The 18683-nt window shown below is 46.6% G+C and overlaps 3 protein-coding genes across 3 annotated transcripts; 2 read left to right on the top strand and 1 right to left on the bottom strand.

The window, feature by feature from the left end:
• Positions 1 to 271: 271 nt before the first annotated feature.
• On the top strand, positions 272 to 2581 carry RhiXN_09460 (Fungal Zn(2)-Cys(6) binuclear cluster domain; the record flags this gene model as incomplete). The annotated part of the gene is made up of 11 exons (XM_043329276.1): positions 272 to 400; positions 449 to 457; positions 506 to 769; positions 831 to 1446; positions 1496 to 1557; positions 1601 to 1630; positions 1689 to 1730; positions 1795 to 1997; positions 2053 to 2085; positions 2138 to 2387; positions 2441 to 2581. The coding sequence occupies 11 exons, from the start codon at positions 272 to 274 to the stop codon at positions 2579 to 2581; spliced, it is 1779 nt and encodes a 592-aa protein (XP_043180722.1).
• Positions 2582 to 9230: 6649 nt separating this feature from the next.
• On the top strand, positions 9231 to 11615 carry RhiXN_09459 (Fungal Zn(2)-Cys(6) binuclear cluster domain; the record flags this gene model as incomplete). The annotated part of the gene is made up of 11 exons (XM_043329275.1): positions 9231 to 9359; positions 9416 to 9424; positions 9473 to 9745; positions 9803 to 10412; positions 10468 to 10494; positions 10552 to 10611; positions 10676 to 10686; positions 10743 to 10948; positions 11001 to 11033; positions 11085 to 11367; positions 11418 to 11615. 11 exons carry the CDS (start codon positions 9231 to 9233, stop codon positions 11613 to 11615), a joined length of 1839 nt encoding a protein of 612 aa, XP_043180721.1.
• Positions 11616 to 13973: 2358 nt separating this feature from the next.
• Positions 13974 to 15692, bottom strand: RhiXN_09458 (G protein coupled glucose receptor regulating Gpa2 protein; the record flags this gene model as incomplete). The annotated part of the gene is made up of 9 exons (XM_043329274.1): positions 13974 to 14303; positions 14353 to 14444; positions 14495 to 14740; positions 14795 to 14837; positions 14885 to 15086; positions 15143 to 15212; positions 15261 to 15436; positions 15501 to 15568; positions 15618 to 15692. The coding sequence occupies 9 exons, from the start codon at positions 15690 to 15692 to the stop codon at positions 13974 to 13976; spliced, it is 1302 nt and encodes a 433-aa protein (XP_043180720.1).
• Between the last annotated feature and the right edge of the window lie 2991 nt (positions 15693 to 18683).

Raw genomic sequence — 18683 nt, 5'->3', positions numbered from 1 at the left:
GTCAACCTTATGCAATTGCCCAGTACTGTATTTGTCGCCATGTGGCTCGCCTCAGGGCACGGACCAGCCATCACTGCTCTTTCTCGACTCCCAATAACAGTAGAAGTGACGCTTCGGCTCAATCCTTGCCTTTTGCTACCTTGCGTTCGCGATTACTACGGGGAAAGCCTCGATGTGTATTCCAATGTGACCCAAGTGTGGACACGCTTATGAGTCTATAAAGCTGACGAAAAGTGGTGCGTTGGGTTTTGCCAACATCCCCGCCTGCATTATGTCCAGGTCGGAAGCAGGACCTTCCCGTCGTCGTAGCAAGTATGCAGCGCGTGCTTGCAACACCTGTAGACGGCGTAAGTGCAAGTGTGACGGTGATTACCCGATCTGTCAGCCGTGTGCAGTAGCTGTGAGTTTCGATGTGGCGAATATGTTCACTCTTCTAAAGTTGTACTAGGGATACGAGGTAAATGAATCATCCTACCGTCTTGCACTCCTCGCTGATCTGCTCTAGTGCACGTGGACGCCCGAGGCCGAGGGGGAGCGTCCGGTAACAAAGCAACTTGTGAAAGCTTTGCGAGCCAAGGCTCATCAGCTAGAGGCCGAGATCAGTCAACTAAAACAAGCAGACACCCGGATAGTTCCTTCCAGTTCTAGTTCTGGCGCAGGCCCGGATGCAGAATTTCCGCTTGTTTATCCGCAACCTGTTGCTCCATCTGAAAGTCTATCACATGTTCATACAAGCCATGTTCCAGTCGAGAGCCTGTCTCCAGACCAGGTCAGATCACTCCCGTTGCTCCATATGTCCCGCATGTTGATTCAGCAGGGTTCGCCCTCAGACCAACCCTACCACTTTATCATCACAGTCCAGCCCCGACGAGCCCCACCCCATTCTACATATAGAACTGATTGGTAGCCCCGGAAACCCGACCTCAGAGTGTTCCATGGCTACTTCAGCTCTCAAATACCAGTACATCTTCCACCTCGACACCTCGCTATCTCACAATGAACAGTCGCCCGAGCATCAGGCTTCGCTGAAATGCGAATGGAACCGCTATCTGCCCAACTTGGATACTATCCAGTTCTCAAGGCGCGAACATGACACTCTCCTACATCGTTATTTCAGCTATGGTGCTGCGTGGCTTTTTGGCATGCTTCCTGACTCATTTTTGCACGATATGTTGGAGTACCTGAGCCCTTCTTCCGCTTGTACACCGGATCAACTACCACATTATAGCCCGATCTTGCATTGCTCTGTCCTAGCATTTGCATCTTCAATGTCAGAAAATCCCCACATTCGGCAACCAAGCACCCGCGAAAAGTTCGCGACACACGCCAAACAGTGGCTAGATCAAGAGTTTAACCGACCGAATCCGAGTTTGATTCTTTCCCTGATCTTATTGTCCGAATATCACTTTGGCATAGGCGAAAGGAATACAGGATATATGTACACTGGTAGGCTTGGAACTCTCTATCTGCCTCTGGAGCTAATTTGCGTTTCTAGGAATGAGTATGCGTGCCGCCCGGGCAGGTGAGCGATTTCTGGAAAATTGGCGCCTGGAATTTGTTCGGCCGAGTTAGGCCCACAGTCTAATCATCTCAATTGTAGGAACCGCCTCCCAGCTTCGTAACTGGTATTGTTGGTCCGCTTTTGTCCAGGGTAGATATATTGATGTGTTTATGTTTGATGCTCCAAGCTGACCGAAACATACGTCCGCTTGTCGCTAGAGAGTTTTGTGGTAAGAGCTCATTCGCCAATAGAAGGTCGTCGAACCCTATTCAATCATTTTCGATCCCGATTAGGCGCAAGAGATGCGCAGGCCGAGCGAAATGCCCACACCCAATGGACTGGTCACATTACCCATCGCCTACGAACTTTCGGCCCAGCCTCTATCTGAAATGTCTGCCACGCACCTGTTCGATCACGTTGATTACCCTCGCATCGCTATCGAATGTTTCATCAAGTGCACGAGTCTGATGCTGATTACCAATACTATCCCAACTGCGTATGTAGATATCCCTACCTCTTGAGTTGGACTGAAGCAGTACGATCGAATGTAGATCCCGTAATGGTTTAACTCCCAACGAGATTCAGTGCGCCATCCCGTAACTTCCGTCTTGAATTTACACTCACTTGTAAGCTCAGAACACAGCTTGAAACTTGGTTCAACGCGCTTCCGGCCAATTTGCACTTTCACCAATCTGACGCGTTCACTCCTCCACCAATCTTGGCCTTGCACATCCACTACTGGTGGTCCATTTTGCGGTTATATCTTCCAGATTCGGCCACTGAGCCCAACCTGTCCATGAACCTTGCGCTCGTGAAATTGGTTGAGCTTTTTGAAGCCTTTGACGCTCAATTTGGATTGCAGTACTTTCCTCGCAACTTGCTCAAGGTTTGTTTTACAAGGGTCTGTTGTTGAGTCATCAAGGTGAATTTTGGGCATAGGCGATGTACATGTGCGGCCGTGCATCGATATTAGAACGTTTACCAGAAGACGGAATCGAAATTTGCTTGAAAGGCCTGCGTGTCTGGCCTTGTGCAGAATCCATGGTTGCGGATCTTGTGCAATTACGATCTTCATTGTAGGTACCGCTATTATTACTATCTTGCACTGATTTACAGTGGTTGACATGTAGGAACGATGTTAACGGCTTTAGTCAGACATGACGCTATCACGCTCGGTCCGAGCCATTTTGCAAGACTCAGCTATAGTCGCCGGAATGGGGCATTTATTCGGGTTATATGACCCTCAAAAGCAGTATAACGGGTAGATTTGACAGGCCATGATCCCCAAGACTATAACTTAGTAAATTATGTTAGTTTGTATCCTGGAGCATCGGTCTGTTTTGTAATCCGTCCGGAGATTGGTAATCTAGCGAGTTCAGTTCATGTTTGGAATGTTGAGTGGCGTTGCACGTTGTTCGGATTTTATGTTCTTATCTCCGCGGCGTGGCGATGGTTTTGAACGTTGACCGGCCGCCGGCTACACTGACATAATCAGCTGTATACGGTTGGCGAAGGTCTTGGGCTGGGGCATAATGTTGGCAGGACGAACATTTGATTGTCCAGCAAAAGTACCTTATCAGTCGATCAGGATCAATGGAGAGTACATGAAGCATACTTATCATCATTACTGCACCCTGATACAGATTTGGATACTAACTAGTATAATTACTGTAAGGGTGCTTACGTGTTTGGTTCTCTGCAAGCCTACACAAAGAATCATGTCAGACATGGAGGGCTTCATAAGATATGCATCATATCCGATACTGAATAAACTGTGTCTCTCAAAGTGGAAAATCAGGCCTCCACCTATTAGTTACTTATTACCCTCCCAGACCGGTGAGATGCATCCCAGCCAGCTATCGGGCGAACACTCTACCACATGGCGACCACCCTAGTCCAGGGCCTATCGTTTGATATTCGATTCTCATTATAGGCGTAACACCGAAACGCACTGGTTTGGTAGCCGTCTAGATGGTATTGTATACCAGAGATATCAAAGTTGTGGCTCACTCACTAGCGAAGGATGAAGAGTTATCCTATCGGTTTGTCCAGTTGGCCCTTGGCGAGACAGCAGCCACATTATCATTTCATCCAACATTTCTTTCGCGCAACAATCAGCTAGAATGACGGTCTTTGGATGACAAGATCGGAGAACGGGATAACGCTGGATGTATGAGCCTAGAAGTCCCGATATATCGTTTCCAATGGCACGTAGACTAGAAAAAATGAGCATATACCCAAATAAAACAGGTTTGACCAAGGTGATAAAAGATCTTCATGCGCCCATATATGTCTACACTGAGCAGTGTACTAAGTCAGAAATATACCTCAATTTTGTAAAGCCCCGTTGCGATATCGTGAGGTAGAATAGTGTTTACACGTATGAAGCGCTTACTGACACTGGGTTCCGGGTTGTTTCCGCCCGAGTAATGTTGTTGCAGATTTGCGTTACAAAGACCCAATCACCCCTCCACAACCACCAGCAGAGCTTGCAGTTGTCTTGTACTACTTAAGGGCAAGCCTAGTACCGGCGCAAGGTTGTACAACTCATGCACAACAGGCGGCTCTTTCTGCCCCCTTCATCTTTCTGAAGTCAGCGATGGCACTCTTCTCATCGATGCGTATCGCTCTCCGGAGACTCCAGACCATATTGTAGAGCAGGCCTTGGAGCGTGCACGCGGGATACGCAAGATCATGGGGACACTGAACAACTTTCGAGTGATTTTTGCCTGCCCAATAGCGAGGCTTCTGTGGGCGATGTTCGGGTCTGGTGAGTATGCGTAGGCGATTACCACACGCGGAAATCTAGTTAACACACGTCCAAGGTTCTCTGCCCCACTGTCTATCGGCCCCACCTATTACTCTGATCGCAGATACGCTGTAGCGTGTAGCGTGTAGTGTGTACTGATAGGTCCCGATTGTTCCTAGTGGGGGAATTTGCCGAACGCACCGCACCTCCGAACGAGACCCCCAAACAACGCTGCAGCAATAAGTTAACAAAGTTTACGATGACGGCCCTCGAACTTCCTGAACATCGGCGGCGTCTTTTCACGGCGTGAAGCACACGCTATGGTGGTTTCCTTTTGCCCTGGTCCGCATGTTCGACCGATAGCGAAACAATAGGCCATATTGCTGGGCTCGCTACAGCCACACCCACCTAACCCCATTGGTTTTCGAGCTGTGGGTTTCTGAGCTGCAGTGGTACAAACGTGGCCAGCTAAACCAACTGGGCCCCGTGCCTCACAACCCCTTCCTCCCCCTGTCACTTCTTCTAGGCCTTTTGAGTTCACACATGCCCCTTCTTCATCTCTACCTGCAGTGTAACAACATGCCTTAATCTCTATATCCCGATTCGTCTAAAGAACAAATGCCGCAAGCGCCAATGGGAGACGAGGGCTACTCGGTACCTCATTCGTTCGAGATCAGTCTCCGCCCGCAACCCAGTGTTGTTCCTCCGTAACCCCATTCGCTGCTCGGCAGCGCACCCTGTACCCCAGTAACGCGCAAGTACCTTGTTATCGAGCAAGCTTGGACACGCGCCCACTTGGCTACTTGCGCTTGGCACACGGTTTTCAGACGGTACACGCGTGCAAGGAAATCTCGGCCTCAAAGTTCACAGTATGCCATACTCGAACACGCGCGTGCCGACCGACCCGTTCCAACTATACTATACTATTCGGCACAAATCCTATCACTTCAAGCTCCGAAAAGCACATGCTATCTTCGCCAACTTCCTACCTCGTTTTGGCCATCAGACGTTCTTCGGCACGAGCTGTTTCCTTCTCCCTTCCGCAAGAGACGGTCTGCCCCAAATGCGGCTCCCCTAATGAATCCCGGATTTTGATGTGACATCCTAACTCGTGTGTATACAGTAATATATTGAAGTTTTTACCTTTTTTGTGTTCTTGACGTTCGTAGTGACATCTCAGTCTCGAGCTACGATAAACCACCCCACTACGGAACGCAGGCTTTGTGGTTGACTCGTGGGCTCTTAGCCAATAGGGTCCACAGCTGGGGCCTAGCATGCACGGCTGTTGGCATCATGCCTTGACAATACCGTGCTTCGTACCAGGGCCGCTCCGGTAATAACTGTTTACTATTTCGATTCAGAAACAACTTTAGCTGTACTTTATCTTCTATAGTATTGCTTCATTCGACACGGTCGATAAGTGAGTTCGCTGTTTGATAGTACGCAAATCGAAGCGTCTGCGTTGCTGAGCAAGCCCCAGGATCGTGTCGAAACGAGTGGATCGACAATGATTGCAGGTTTCATCGTCCAAAGCGCAGTCGCATTGGGGGGCACTTATCCAATTCATCTTGAATAGAAAAGACGTTTATCACCACATCTTTTTGAGTGCAGAGGATTCGTGACTTAGCGTAGCCTACATGTTAAAACCAATTTACATATTTGAAATATTGGCGGTTTCTCAGCTAAGCGCTCAGAACTGTATCTGCTCAACACGACGATTTGATTGACTGGCAGAGGAATCGCTTGAGCCGAGTCCAATTGAATCCAAACCTCGAACCTTAACGCAAGGGAGAGACCAACTGGTTCGAGCCAATATTGTCATCTCGCTTAGCCTGCTGTTTGAGAATTTCAAATCTAGTCTTGAATGAAATTATTCTTCAGTGATCGTGTTATTTGCATAGAGCACTTTGTTACGGATTTCGAATCGATAGACTATGTGTCGCTAAATCAGGGGCATAATTCAATGACTGTGGAGAGACTGAACTTCTCTACACGGCGAACCCCAAAATTATAGGAAATCCGTACCTCGACCACGGACAGGGGCGAATCCACGGAAGAACCGGTCGGGTTTTGCCAGTACTCTTCATATAATCGACGAATTCTAGTGTCCGGAAATGTGTACTCTCGGCGTTCGCCGTACTGGCAGTCCGGGAATGCCTGGGCCATTATCATAACTGGAATCAAGTTTCCGGGCCTTGTAGACATAAAGGCAATAGCGCACGCTGAACTTTAACTTCGGCTTCCAGATAAAAGCTCTGGCTTTCGTGGCTCCATTGGCTCCCGAAGTGACTTCAATTCCCCGTTAAGATTCCTTTCCTACGATATTAATGATACATTAAGATAGGAGAATGAACGGAACTAAAGAATATTTTGCACCCTTGAGTAAACATCCGTTAGACTATCGTGGAGGAGGTCTAGAAACCTCCTATATGCAGTTCTGGAGAAATTGACGCCGTTAATTTTTCAAGCTATTCGGCGCATCTGTTCATATACCGGTTGGACAGAATAAGCGTTCAGGCGGCTTAAATGTCTTGACGAGACTATGGCTTATTTAAGTTGATCATATCCTGTAGCGCTACTTGCTGCGCCCTCTCGCTTGTACACGTGAAATACGCTCCTTACACTATGACACAGTGCATTAGCCCATGGTAATTTTATACAACTCCAGTGGCTCTACAGTCATTCGAATTTAATTGCACTCCTGAGATATCGACCTAACTAACAGCATCAACCAAATCCGAGTTTTTTGGAGTACGCGTTCCTCCCCGGTCTCCGATTCGGGTTTTCACCCTTTGATGGGATCTAAATAGCTTCTGCGACTTCTTAGGGTCGGGTCTTCCAGATTTAACTCGCGGTCAGTCACACCTGTGATATACGGTTCTTGTACGGTCGGGCCACAATAAGCACGGGAAACCTACGGGAGAAGAGCTCGTATATCAACGGGCTTAACTGCGCCCTTCCGTCATTGTTCCGTGTAAGAGCTGAACGCACAGGAACTTGGAAAGTGTTGGTACTGCAAGGGGCAAATAAAAAAAGCGGCGTGGGTGATAAAAGAATCTTACAATCGAGGATATCGATTTGCAAGGTTGTGATTCAAAGTTTCTTTCGCTATACTAGCCTCAAAAGGCTCCGGATTCAAAATAGTATAAATAAATTCATACAGGCTTTTGCATCTTTTCTGATTGTTTTGAAACGCAAAAGATCTAAATACAGTCGGGACTCTTGACCTGCAGATTCTTGACCTGCAGACTTTGTATTGAAAATCTGCGTATTACTCCACTTTATTGTTTATTTTTAAGCTCGGCTAGTGTCTTCTCATGCTGCAGGACAAGAGTCCCTACTGTATTACAGACAAAAAGATTATCACATTGTTGTGAAATACAGTCGGGACTCTTGGCCTGCAGTATGGGAAGACACTGGCTGAGTTTAAAAATAAATAGTAAAGTGGCGCAACACGCGGCTTTTCTGTACAAAGTCTGCAGGTCAAGCGTCCCGACTGTAGGGTCTTCGGGCTTCCTTTAAGATGAAGAAATGTATAGACAAGAACTTATGCATATAGCTAAATTTAGCGAAAGTTTTTGGCTTAAGAAGACGTGTTCACCCAATAGCATCGACTATATGACCACAAATCACCGAAAGGTTCCCACAAATGACCGGCTGGCTATCTGTTAGTTCAGTCATCCCTCGGTTTTAGGAGGAGCTCGAGAGTCCCGGTGGCTGTGCATGTGGAGCGCCACCAGCGAGATGTTCCGGCGGCATGTAAAGAAGGCAAATAAACCAGCCAGGAGGGGTACTGGGTACCCTGGCTCCAGATATCTGTGTCACCTTCTTGGGCCATCTCGAAAGGCGTCAGAATTTACGAGGAGTGTGGGAGTAAATGACACAATGCCATGGTCATCGGGTGTCTGTTCAATACATATCCTGAATTAGCTTGTAAATTCCTTTAATGAGACTTTTTTTACTCCTAGGTGAGGGTTGCTGAATAAGGCTATTCTGATCATAGAATTGAATGAAGGGCACAGACATGACGTTCGTGACGTACATGTCACACGTATATGAGACTACCAAGCTAGCAGCGGGAAAACATGCACAGGGCGATATGCATATGGCTTGAGTTTTCGAAATGCTGGATGATACTAGACCTATTTCAACCTATGACTTTTCGATAGAATGGACCTTCTATTAGACAGAGTATAAGCAGATAATCGACCCCTTATTGGGGCCGGGGTGTCTTGGCTTGATACTAACAGCTATTCGTTCTTAAGATGAGGTAACCTATATAGACGTCTGATATCGGCTTTTGGAGAGTTCTTTGGGGGGGAGGGGGTGAGTACTTGAGTGATTTTTGTCCAACAATACTTGTAATCATAAGTTACCGCATGACAATTATGCAAGATAAACACCGGCTGCCATCGGTCATACGGATATCACACGGAATGATGACGGAGCTGTGATGATCTTGCAGCACCAGATATCGCACGGAACTGAGACGGCCCCACCCCGGGTGGATCGAATAAGAATCGAATTAAAGTAGGAGGGTGCGCGGAAAGCTCTTTGAACAGACTGCTAATGGCTACATTAGTAAGCATAGCATACAAGCACTATTTTTACAGTTGAGGGCCGTATATTTGTCCAAACGCTGTGTGTCGTGACTAAACCAAAGATTTTTTTCTGTGGCTGGACTTATTACTTCTGTCCGACAGTGAATTATGCTCGAGTAAGAGTCCGGAAATTACAATTTTTTTAAACTGACGTTACCGTTTCCGGGGTGATTCCGTCTCAGGCAGGGGGGCATCAGTCCGCCACACTCCCGCACGGCCAGCTAGTCACCTAACTACTCCGTGAAGAACATCCACCCAAAAAAAGAAGTCGCATTATAGCCACATCCCCTCACCGTAGACACGAGCCAGCGCTTTCACCCCTTTAAAAGTTCCTAGTCCTGGTAGCCCTTTGACCATGCATCCCTGAATCTTCAACACCATGTCTCAGCCTGAAGCCGGACCGTCTCGTCGTCGTCGTCAATACGTCTCCCGTGCATGCAACAGCTGTCGGCGCCGCAGATGCAAGTGTGATGGCGTCCAGCCAATGTGTGGACCGTGTTCAACAAGTGTAAGCTTTCCCTGAATCTGAGTACTAGCTGATCGTGTTCCAGCCCTCGGTCTTAGGGACATGAGGTGAGTTGTTAGCCCCTTTCTGCACTGGTAGTTGCTGACTGCGTCCAGTGCACATGGGGGCAGGATGGGGAGGATAGCGGACGCCCTGCGACGAAGCAGTTCGTAGAGAGTCTCCGAGTGAAGATCCAACAGCTCGAGTCTGAGATCGCTCAACTAAGAAAGCAGCCCCAAGCGCCTTCCTCCCATACCACGTCCCCCCACCCCCCAAGTGTGCTTTCAGATTATAGCCCCGTGCCCGCCGAGGTTCGTTGGAGCTTTGATAGTCCGCCGCTGAGTACTGCTTTGATGCAGCCAATACCAGCGACGCAGACTCAGGCAAAGGTACATAAATTTCACCACGAGAGTTTTGTTGCTAACATTTATGGGCCTACATATCAGCCACTGCTTCACTTGCATGCTTCCACCGAGCTTCCTCATCTTGTTCAGTCCACTAAGATCTCTCCCATCGAGATTCCTTTAGTCAATCTACCCCCAACAGCCCCTGCTCTCAGGTACCAATACATTTTCAACATCGATACAAGCATTCCGTTGGACGAACAGTATCCTGCGCATCGCGCCAGCCTTGTTTGTCAATGGAACCGCAATCTTCCCGATCTTTCCCCGATTTATCTGTCCCAGCTCGAACATGACATCATTTTATCTCGATGCTTTAGCTATGGGGCATGTTGCTCTTTTGGTCTCCTTCCAGATACATTCCTTGCCCAATTTCTCGAGTGCCTGGGCCCTGAAGCCGTGCCAGAACGCATGGCCGAAGGATCCAGGTATTATACTCCACTTTTACACTGCTCGTTGCTCACGTTTGGGGCCGGATTCTCAGACAACCCTCAGATGCGAGAAAGAAAGACACGGGAAAAGCTCGCGACGCATGCAAAGAAGTGGCTTGATGACGAGTTCAACAATCCAAGCTCAAGTTTAATGGTTTCGCTTGCTCTGCTATCCGAACATCACTCTGGCATAGGGCAAGCTAAAATTGGGTACATGTATATGGGTGCGTCTTTCTGCTTATCTTTGGTGCTACAATCCCACTTAAACATATCGTTTAGGAATGGCCATACGGGCGGCTCGACTCCGTGGGTTGATTTTAGGCTGGAGCCCAGAGACTCTATTGCTGATTATCTGATCCGTAGGTCCTATTTTATTCGATCCACTCATCCGAGATTGGCATCTCTGGTCCGTTTTTATTCAAGGTGGGATGACTCTATCGTAACCCGGACACCCACGACTGACTCAGCTGGTTGTTTGACCGAATAGAATCCCTTATGGTGCGGCGTGCAAAATTTGTCTTTGAAACTCTGGGTATTCTGACTTATAGCATCAGGCCTTGGAAATGAATAGGCCAAGCGAATACCCAGTTCCAAAAGCGCCCATTATCTGCCCGATAGCAGTCGAACCCGATAGTCGATCTCCTTTGACTAGCTCATTAACAGAGTTACTCACACACGAAGATTATTTCAAGTTTTCTGCTCGATGCTTTATCCAATTGTCTAGGCTTATTAATATCATCATTAGAATAACTGATGGCGCGTAAGTGTTTTCACTCTATCGTTTTGGATGTAATTGATGTTCCTTTCGGTAGGGTTACCGATAAACAAATCATTCTTGATATCCAGTGAGCTATATCAATCCATACTCTCGCCTTATGACCTACTGAAAATTTCAGTCTTGAACTAGAAACCTGGTTCAACAACCTCCCCGATGGAGTGATGATTCGTCAACGGGCGACACTGACCTTCCCCCCGATCCTCACTCTTCACATCACATATTGGTGGTTCATCCTCCATTCGCATTTCCCTCTCGCTGAGCAACTGTCGATTTCAACTAGCGAGCCTGTCAGAGAGCTCTCCATAAAGATGTGCGCGCGTGCAACCGAGAAACTTGTTCAACTATTCAATACATTCGATAAACAATTCGGATTACGATTTTTTCCTCGTAACTTGATCAAGGTATGTTGATTTAGCCAAATTTCGGTCTGATGCCAACAATATAACATAAGGCTATACACGCATGCGGTTCGGCCCTCGTCATTGAGCGCGACTCAGCATCTAGTGCATCAAAGAAGAAGCGAGCGACGGCAATAGAAGGGATTGACTCATGTATTTATGCGTTGAAGATTATTGGCGAAGTTTGGCACATTGCGATTCCTATGAGCGAGGATCTGGAATCCCTCGCAGGGGTGAATCTTGCTGCGTGAACACAAAGATTAATCATGTATAATACCTACAGCCTGTTATTAAATTCAAGGGTTGAAATGAGCCAAGGCACTTCATTATTTAAGAGACTTGCTCGGGACACGATGGACCGATCGCCTGCTATAGAGCTTACTGGACAGGTGTAATAATCAGGGAGAAAGAGCCTTTTTCATGATGCAAGGTAGTCAGACACAAACTTGAGAGAATCATCGACCAACAGCAATATTTAGATTCATGAAAATATAATCAGGATCAAGGACACGTTGTGCGAGTTAGGACCAGTTCTTCAGGTATGACTGATATGTCGTACTATGTCGTACAACATAACATATAAAGCAACAGTGACGGCGAACCGCGGTGAATGGGAACTTGACGTGGCCCAGATGGTGACTTACAGTCACGTGGCTTCTGTTCTGTGCCTTCTGGTTCCCTGTAGCTTTTTACGGTTCGGCTTTGGTTTTGTGAGCGGTTTGCCTAGTTCGCATGTAGCTTCCGTATTGTTTATATATGGACGTGTATTAAAAAAATTACAGTCACGTGGACATTTTCTGATAAAATCCAGCTCAAACTTGCTGAGTGTAACCTTACAGTCACGTGGGCTACTTTTTTTAGTACATTTGACATTTCTATTACACGAGTAACGACCTGGGAGCTACATGTGAACAATGTGTTGGTGAGTTAACCAGACGCCATTCTGCCCTATCATTCCGGAGTATAAAACGCGGGGTGTTATTTCTAACCTCATGCACTTCAGTAAGCACCATCTATGAAACAAAGTCACCATTTTATGCCTCTCCTAAGTCTTCAACCTGGACGGTGGAGACGGGGATGTGTAGCTGTGGAAGGAATGAATCTTCGCGTATGCAAGCACGTGCTATATACATGCGACTGGGGAGCATCCCCCGTGTACCCCCTACCCCAACGGTCGCAGTCTTGGGTGACCCAACCAATACCTCTAGCACGCCAAAGGAGGGTCCGGGCTCCCACTCGAATCGTGTTAATAACCGACATTTTACGTCAATATAAACATCTGTTCATACATGTATACATATTGTACATGTGCAGAGGTCAGATTTGAGTACAGGTTAACTTTGATTTTGTGAGGGCCGAAACAAATATACAGAATTCAGAAATACTCCAGCTACAATGGCTTCCTGCGACAGAATTTTTTTTGTTTTAAATATGTTGCGACATAACTATTAGGTGTTGAGATGGGACTTATGCGCACAGGTATGTGCATATAACACAACTGTGCATAAATCTTGTCCGTTCAAGGGGGTGTATCACGTGCCAAATCGACATATGTATGTATATGCGCAATTACAAGGCGAAGTTATCCGTTATGTGAACGAGCTTTACGACCCGTCGTACCTCCGGGTGGGGGCGGTCGGCGGTGTGTTTTCTGGTTCGCGGACGGGGTGTACCTTAGTTCGCTGTCAAAAATGTCTCTGAGGCTAGTCGGCTTTCCCACGGCTTCCCTCGCGTTAATAGATAATAATAACAAAAAGATTAAATAAGATGGGCCTCTTATAATGTGCAATAGTTGACACACTAGAAAGTTGATTGCGCTCTACACCACGAATGCCACTATTCTATCGAAAAGTGCAAATCCGCAACAGACAGCTATGGAAGCCTTAACGTTTCTGAGGTAACAGACGAAACGACATGCTATAAATTCAATGAACACATTATTGGGGGCTTATCAAATGCTGAATGCTATATTCGCTGTGGCATAATATAATAAGATACCGAGATCTAGTATGTCGGTGAAAATTTTCTTTTTAGTATGATATGGCCTGAATGCAATAAATTCAGTATGTCTTCCTCAGCATGGACTGTACTAGGAGAGATTTGATACCCAAATAAGTACATATTGACTTCTGTTTCAGCTCAATTGTTGTTGAAACATACATACTTGTTTTCAGTATATTGGCCTCGTACAATGTAAATAACCAGCCGTGTTGTTTACCTCCAAACCAAGCCCTGGACACTATTCTCATTGATACTGTGATGATTTATTGAGAACACTCAATGTTGACTAGCGAAGTATCATAAAAAAACTTGGTGGCTCCAGAATATCCGCACTCTGGCTCGTTTTGGTCTTAGAATGCCCGCACGAACTCTCTATTGTATGACCAAGTGTACATAGTAAAAGTGTTGCGATTATAGAAGGAATGTAGGATGTATGTTTCATGAAGCAGTATACAAGAAGGCACATGTCACATCAGTCCAAATGTGTCCGAGGTAATACAGAGAGAAACGAAGAACGAACGAACGAACGAACGAGGGTTACCAAGGCTAAGCGTCCTGAAGTATCTAAACATACCAAAGGAATATTCAAATCAATAACAATAATCGGGCTATGATAATCGAGTAGTGGACGCGTTTCCCGCCGGGTTTGGAGAGGGTGGGGCAGAGCCAGCCGGAACCGACTCGTACTTTTTGGACATCCCGAAGGACTCGTCAAGTTCTTCTGACACACTGTTGTCGCTGTTGGACTCGCGATCTTCAGAGGGCTTCCCCAATCGAGGCAGGTGGATAGTTTGCACTCCCCGGGCGTCTTCGAGAACGGTAACTTGATGAGTGGTTACATGTATTTGCGGTCGAACGGATACAACTTTGCGCAGCAGTGCGTGTCGAGTGACGATGAAGAGGATAACATTAGTTAAGCCAGAGCTAGTAAATGATATCTACAAAATAGTTAATTTGAAAGTAAGGCTGACTGCTAAATTGACTCACCCCTGCAAAGATGTACATAGGTAAAGGAGGCTTCCATCCAGAAACAGCGCCTATACGACACGCGGCAACTGGCAAAGTCACGACTGAATATACTATTCGAGTCTATCAGTCAGACCTCCAGTTAGCTTTTCGTGCAGCTCACCGAGCGGATACAGCATCAGCCGCTTCGAAATTGACTTTAAGTGTTTCCCGATCCCATTCTTTTCCGATTCAGTCATACGTTGCGATGGCGAGTGTGACTGGAAAGTACTGTACGGGCGCGATGTCGCAGTAGGTTCGTGTACCCCGGAGGAAAAAAGTCCAGATGACCAACCCGTCGGCTTAGAGCTCCAGTGAAACCTTCCTTTTTTAAGTACGAGACGACCAGAAAAACGAAGGTATACGAGGCCTAAGTTCAAATCGATGAGGTCAGAATTAACTGGAAAAAATTGGTTATCCGCACCGTAAAGTATGAGCGAGGTGACAAGAGACAGAAAGATCCACATCTATACGAGGTTAGCTGTTGTTCTTAGCTACCAAATGTTCCACATACATAAACGTATAGGAATCTTTCTAACTGGTATCCATGCCCAATCCAGCACCAAGCGCCCGATACTCCATAAAACTCTCCCTTGGTCTCGAGCTTTTGAATCCCATACGGGCCGAGAATCGGTAACACGGCTATGAGTACCCAACCAACGATAAATATCATCCACGTCAACCATACAGGCGGCTTTTGGACAAGAAATAACAGACTAATATGTGTGATATGAGTCGTGATGAACAACTTTGGGTTGGGTGTGCCGCCTACCTGAAAGTGTGCATCGAAATTGCCAGCGACCATAAAGCAGATCCTAAATCTCCGAACTGAGACACAGCGCCTGTATATTGTTAATTTCATTCGGAAAAGCCGACTTCAAGGACCTTACCTTGAGCAGTACATGCCAGGCCCGAATGCACGCTTCCATCAGCCGCCCATTTAAAGTTGATTGCAAAAGCCGCGCCTTGGATCATATCGCTGATGAGAAGGCTGCATAGGAAAACTCCTAGCGCGCTGTGCGTGAAGGAGCGTATGCCTTGTACCATAGGTTGGTCATGATCTTTACTAATAAAAGTATAGTACTTGAAAGTAATGTCAGCGCTTCGACCATAGCTCACACACCAAGTACCCCACCATAATATAGCCTATGAGAACCAAGGTGGATAATGCTGATATTAGACCCATTGCACCAATGAGCTTTAGAAAATCCTCAATAATTTGTAGAAGAAGTGGCCAAACAACATACCGCTAGCCCAACACGGTTGCCAGGCAACCCATAATCCGCCTCATAACCAAAGCTAACATCTCCATAATCATCCATCATATATCAGTCCCCGTTATAATTGAACGTCTGATAAACGTCCCAAACGACGTCACGGTCGGGGCCTTAGTAGTATGGGGGAAGTCGGAAAAAGGTTATTTGGCTCGGTAGATAGGCAAGTCTTATATGTGTGTAGATCCAGCGAGTGGTTTTCTGGTGTCTCGGCAGCCTCGGCCGCAGGGGGGCATCCTCTTCTCCGTCTCAAGGCGAAGCAAAGAAGTTTCAAAGAACACCTATTCCATCTCGGAACTGCGCAAATCGAGTTGACACATAATGTCTTGGTGTGATGGACTGAAAAGAGAACCTGTCAGAACCCCGATGAAATAGGGTCCAGAATGCGTCCAATGGGCGCTAGCGTCTAATGAGGCAATTCGAGTTGTTGTTGAACCTGAGGTCGTAGACTGAAGGTTGTCGACAAGACTAGTGTTGTAGCTTCGAGAATATCAATACTGGTACCCTGTGAGGCGGAACAAACTTAACGGAAGCACGAGAATTGATGGATCCACGAGCCAAACCATCTTGTGCAACCCTTCACGTGACTGTCGTAAAGTTGGTATTCACCGCTCTCGGCATCCGGCTTGAGATGATAAACTAAAAGGCCGCCTATAACCACACACAGGCACACTTGACAGCAACCTGCGTTTCGTGCCACGATGCCATTTAAGTCCCAAAACCGGTCCTTGACGCTTTCACGATATGTTGAATCTCTTTTGCAATTCAGTTGTGAAGATCTCGTGCTGGGTGTATAGATATCAATTGATGAGAGTGGCTTGGATACCCACCAGCAGCACGAGAGAATCAGGCTTATTCCAACGCGAAACAAGCAAGCAAGCAAGCAATAGGCCGCTATGGCTCCTCCGAGGTACCAGCTTTGTTGAATACACTGGGTAGATCCAACGAGGCTGAATCCAATGACATATAGGCAATGTATTGGGCGCATAAAACGAGAGCGATGCAGACTCGGTCCCAGTCTGTGGCGAACAGAAGCTCTAGAGAATTTTCCAATCCAACGCCGTGTCGAAGCCCCAAATACTTTGAAGATAAATACTCAAGCCAGCTGACAGTTTGAATCCAATATCTACCGCCGATGTGAACGAGGGTCCAACCAATCAACAAACCTGTGAGCCCAAATAAATCAGACACTAGAGACCTTGGGCACCACCACATTTTTGAAATGTAGTGACTAAGCTCGCTCTTTAGGTTAATAAAAACGTACTTTGAAATCTCATCAGCGTTTTTGGATGTGGTAAACACTTACATTTATATAGTGTTTTTGTCATTGCTTGGGGTTCTCTCTTCCAAACTGGGCGACTGCGCTTTGGGAGTGTGGCAATGGTGTTTGAGGTCTCTATTCGGAGTGGATGTAGCATGCCATGAGGGAGAAACCAGCGTTTGTTCGTACAGTGTGTGTGATGATTCCGTCCCCTAGCCAAAGATCCACCGGTGTATGTGCAAGGCATACGACAAACGTACCCGTCGTTTATCAATGATATTCTGCGAAGATTGTTGTTGATTCATAGTTCCGTATGCACGATCCATTAAACGCCAAGCACGGTATGATATCAAAGCCAAAAGACAATGCATATGTTTCCAAACCTCGGTTGGTCTAATGACATAAAGATCGGTCACTAACCTGGCAGCTAGAGCATTATTTTGTTGGTGCCCAAAAACGGAGAATCAACCGAGCACATCAGGGTGTCCGTTCGATAAGATCGTGACCGGCATGGTCGATTGTCAAGCATCATGAGCAATGCGAAGGTGACCGTTGGGAGAGGTGATCACATGTTGGAGCCCAACCAGATTAGTAAACCGGAAAACTGTAGGTTTTATTTGAGATCCCCACGAAGGACTGTCCTGTGGGCTGGAGGGCCACAAGCCTGCGTCTCAGCGTTCTTGACAACCTATTGAGCAAAAGTAGGTACCTGGTGCCGTACTCACGTCTATGCCTACGATACGATACTCTTGGTTTGTTGACCTGAGGAGAAACAATAGCCTGAGCAAGGCTTTTCACATTCTGATAAATGCAGTAGTTCAATACGACGAGCGGTAATCACCTGATAAGACACCAATAACATATAATGCTCACCATATTGTTCAAACAACAGGCTCGACCTAGGATTATCATTATGAGTCTGATGGCTCAAAGGTCGCATAAGCGTCAGAAGCAGTGCGTATCCGATTGAGAATGGTAGAGTTATCGGCGACAGGTCAATGTGCTCGTATGGATAACAATAAGGTAACACAGCGAGGAAGGACAGTGCATCGGTAACTGTATACTGACCTCATCGCAGAGTGGCGGGGTGGTGGTGGTGGTGGTGGTGGAACCGGGCTCAAATGGTGCCTGGTGAGTGTGGGAGCGTCCAACCCAAGGTATCGTCTCGGAATATCATTCCGCTCGTACGTGTCAACATAAAACACCTAGGGCAATCGCATTGAAATAGCCACCATAAGCACTATCGCTGTTGGGTTCACACGGTATTGAGACTGACATAATCAACTTGGCTCATTTGCACGTGTTTGAGAACTATCGACCGAGTCCATCATACGCACCGCTGCTACGAACTCTACACCGTTAGTTAACGGCGTTGCTTGGAGTGTCTCTAGAATGAACTGATCCACAAGGCCCATCACAAGTTCAATCGCTTAGAATCCTATGTAGTTAATCTCATTTGATTGTGACTCGGGTCTCAGGCTTTTTGAGAATATTGATTTATTGTGTGATAGCTACCCCTTCTTGTAGAAAGAATAATATTGTAAATAGGATTGTATGAATACAAAACGATAGTAAAGACAGTAGTGTGAATCGAGAGAAAAGAGAAGTGAGGTACTATACGGTCGAGTGCACCCGTATTTATACCTTTACATTATAGTCGAGTCATCTAGTATATGACTAGGTATTGTCGCTTGACTCGATTACATGCATGTTCCAGTACATTCCAGATTCGTCTTGTATTTACTACTATATAAATGATATTTCTACACTTCTACCAT

Source organism: Rhizoctonia solani, chromosome 5 (genome assembly GCF_016906535.1).
Source record: "Rhizoctonia solani chromosome 5, complete sequence".
Classification (NCBI taxonomy): Eukaryota; Fungi; Basidiomycota; class Agaricomycetes; order Cantharellales; family Ceratobasidiaceae; genus Rhizoctonia; species Rhizoctonia solani.
Note: the sequence above shows the minus strand (reverse complement) of the source record. Positions and strands in the feature narration are given on the sequence as shown.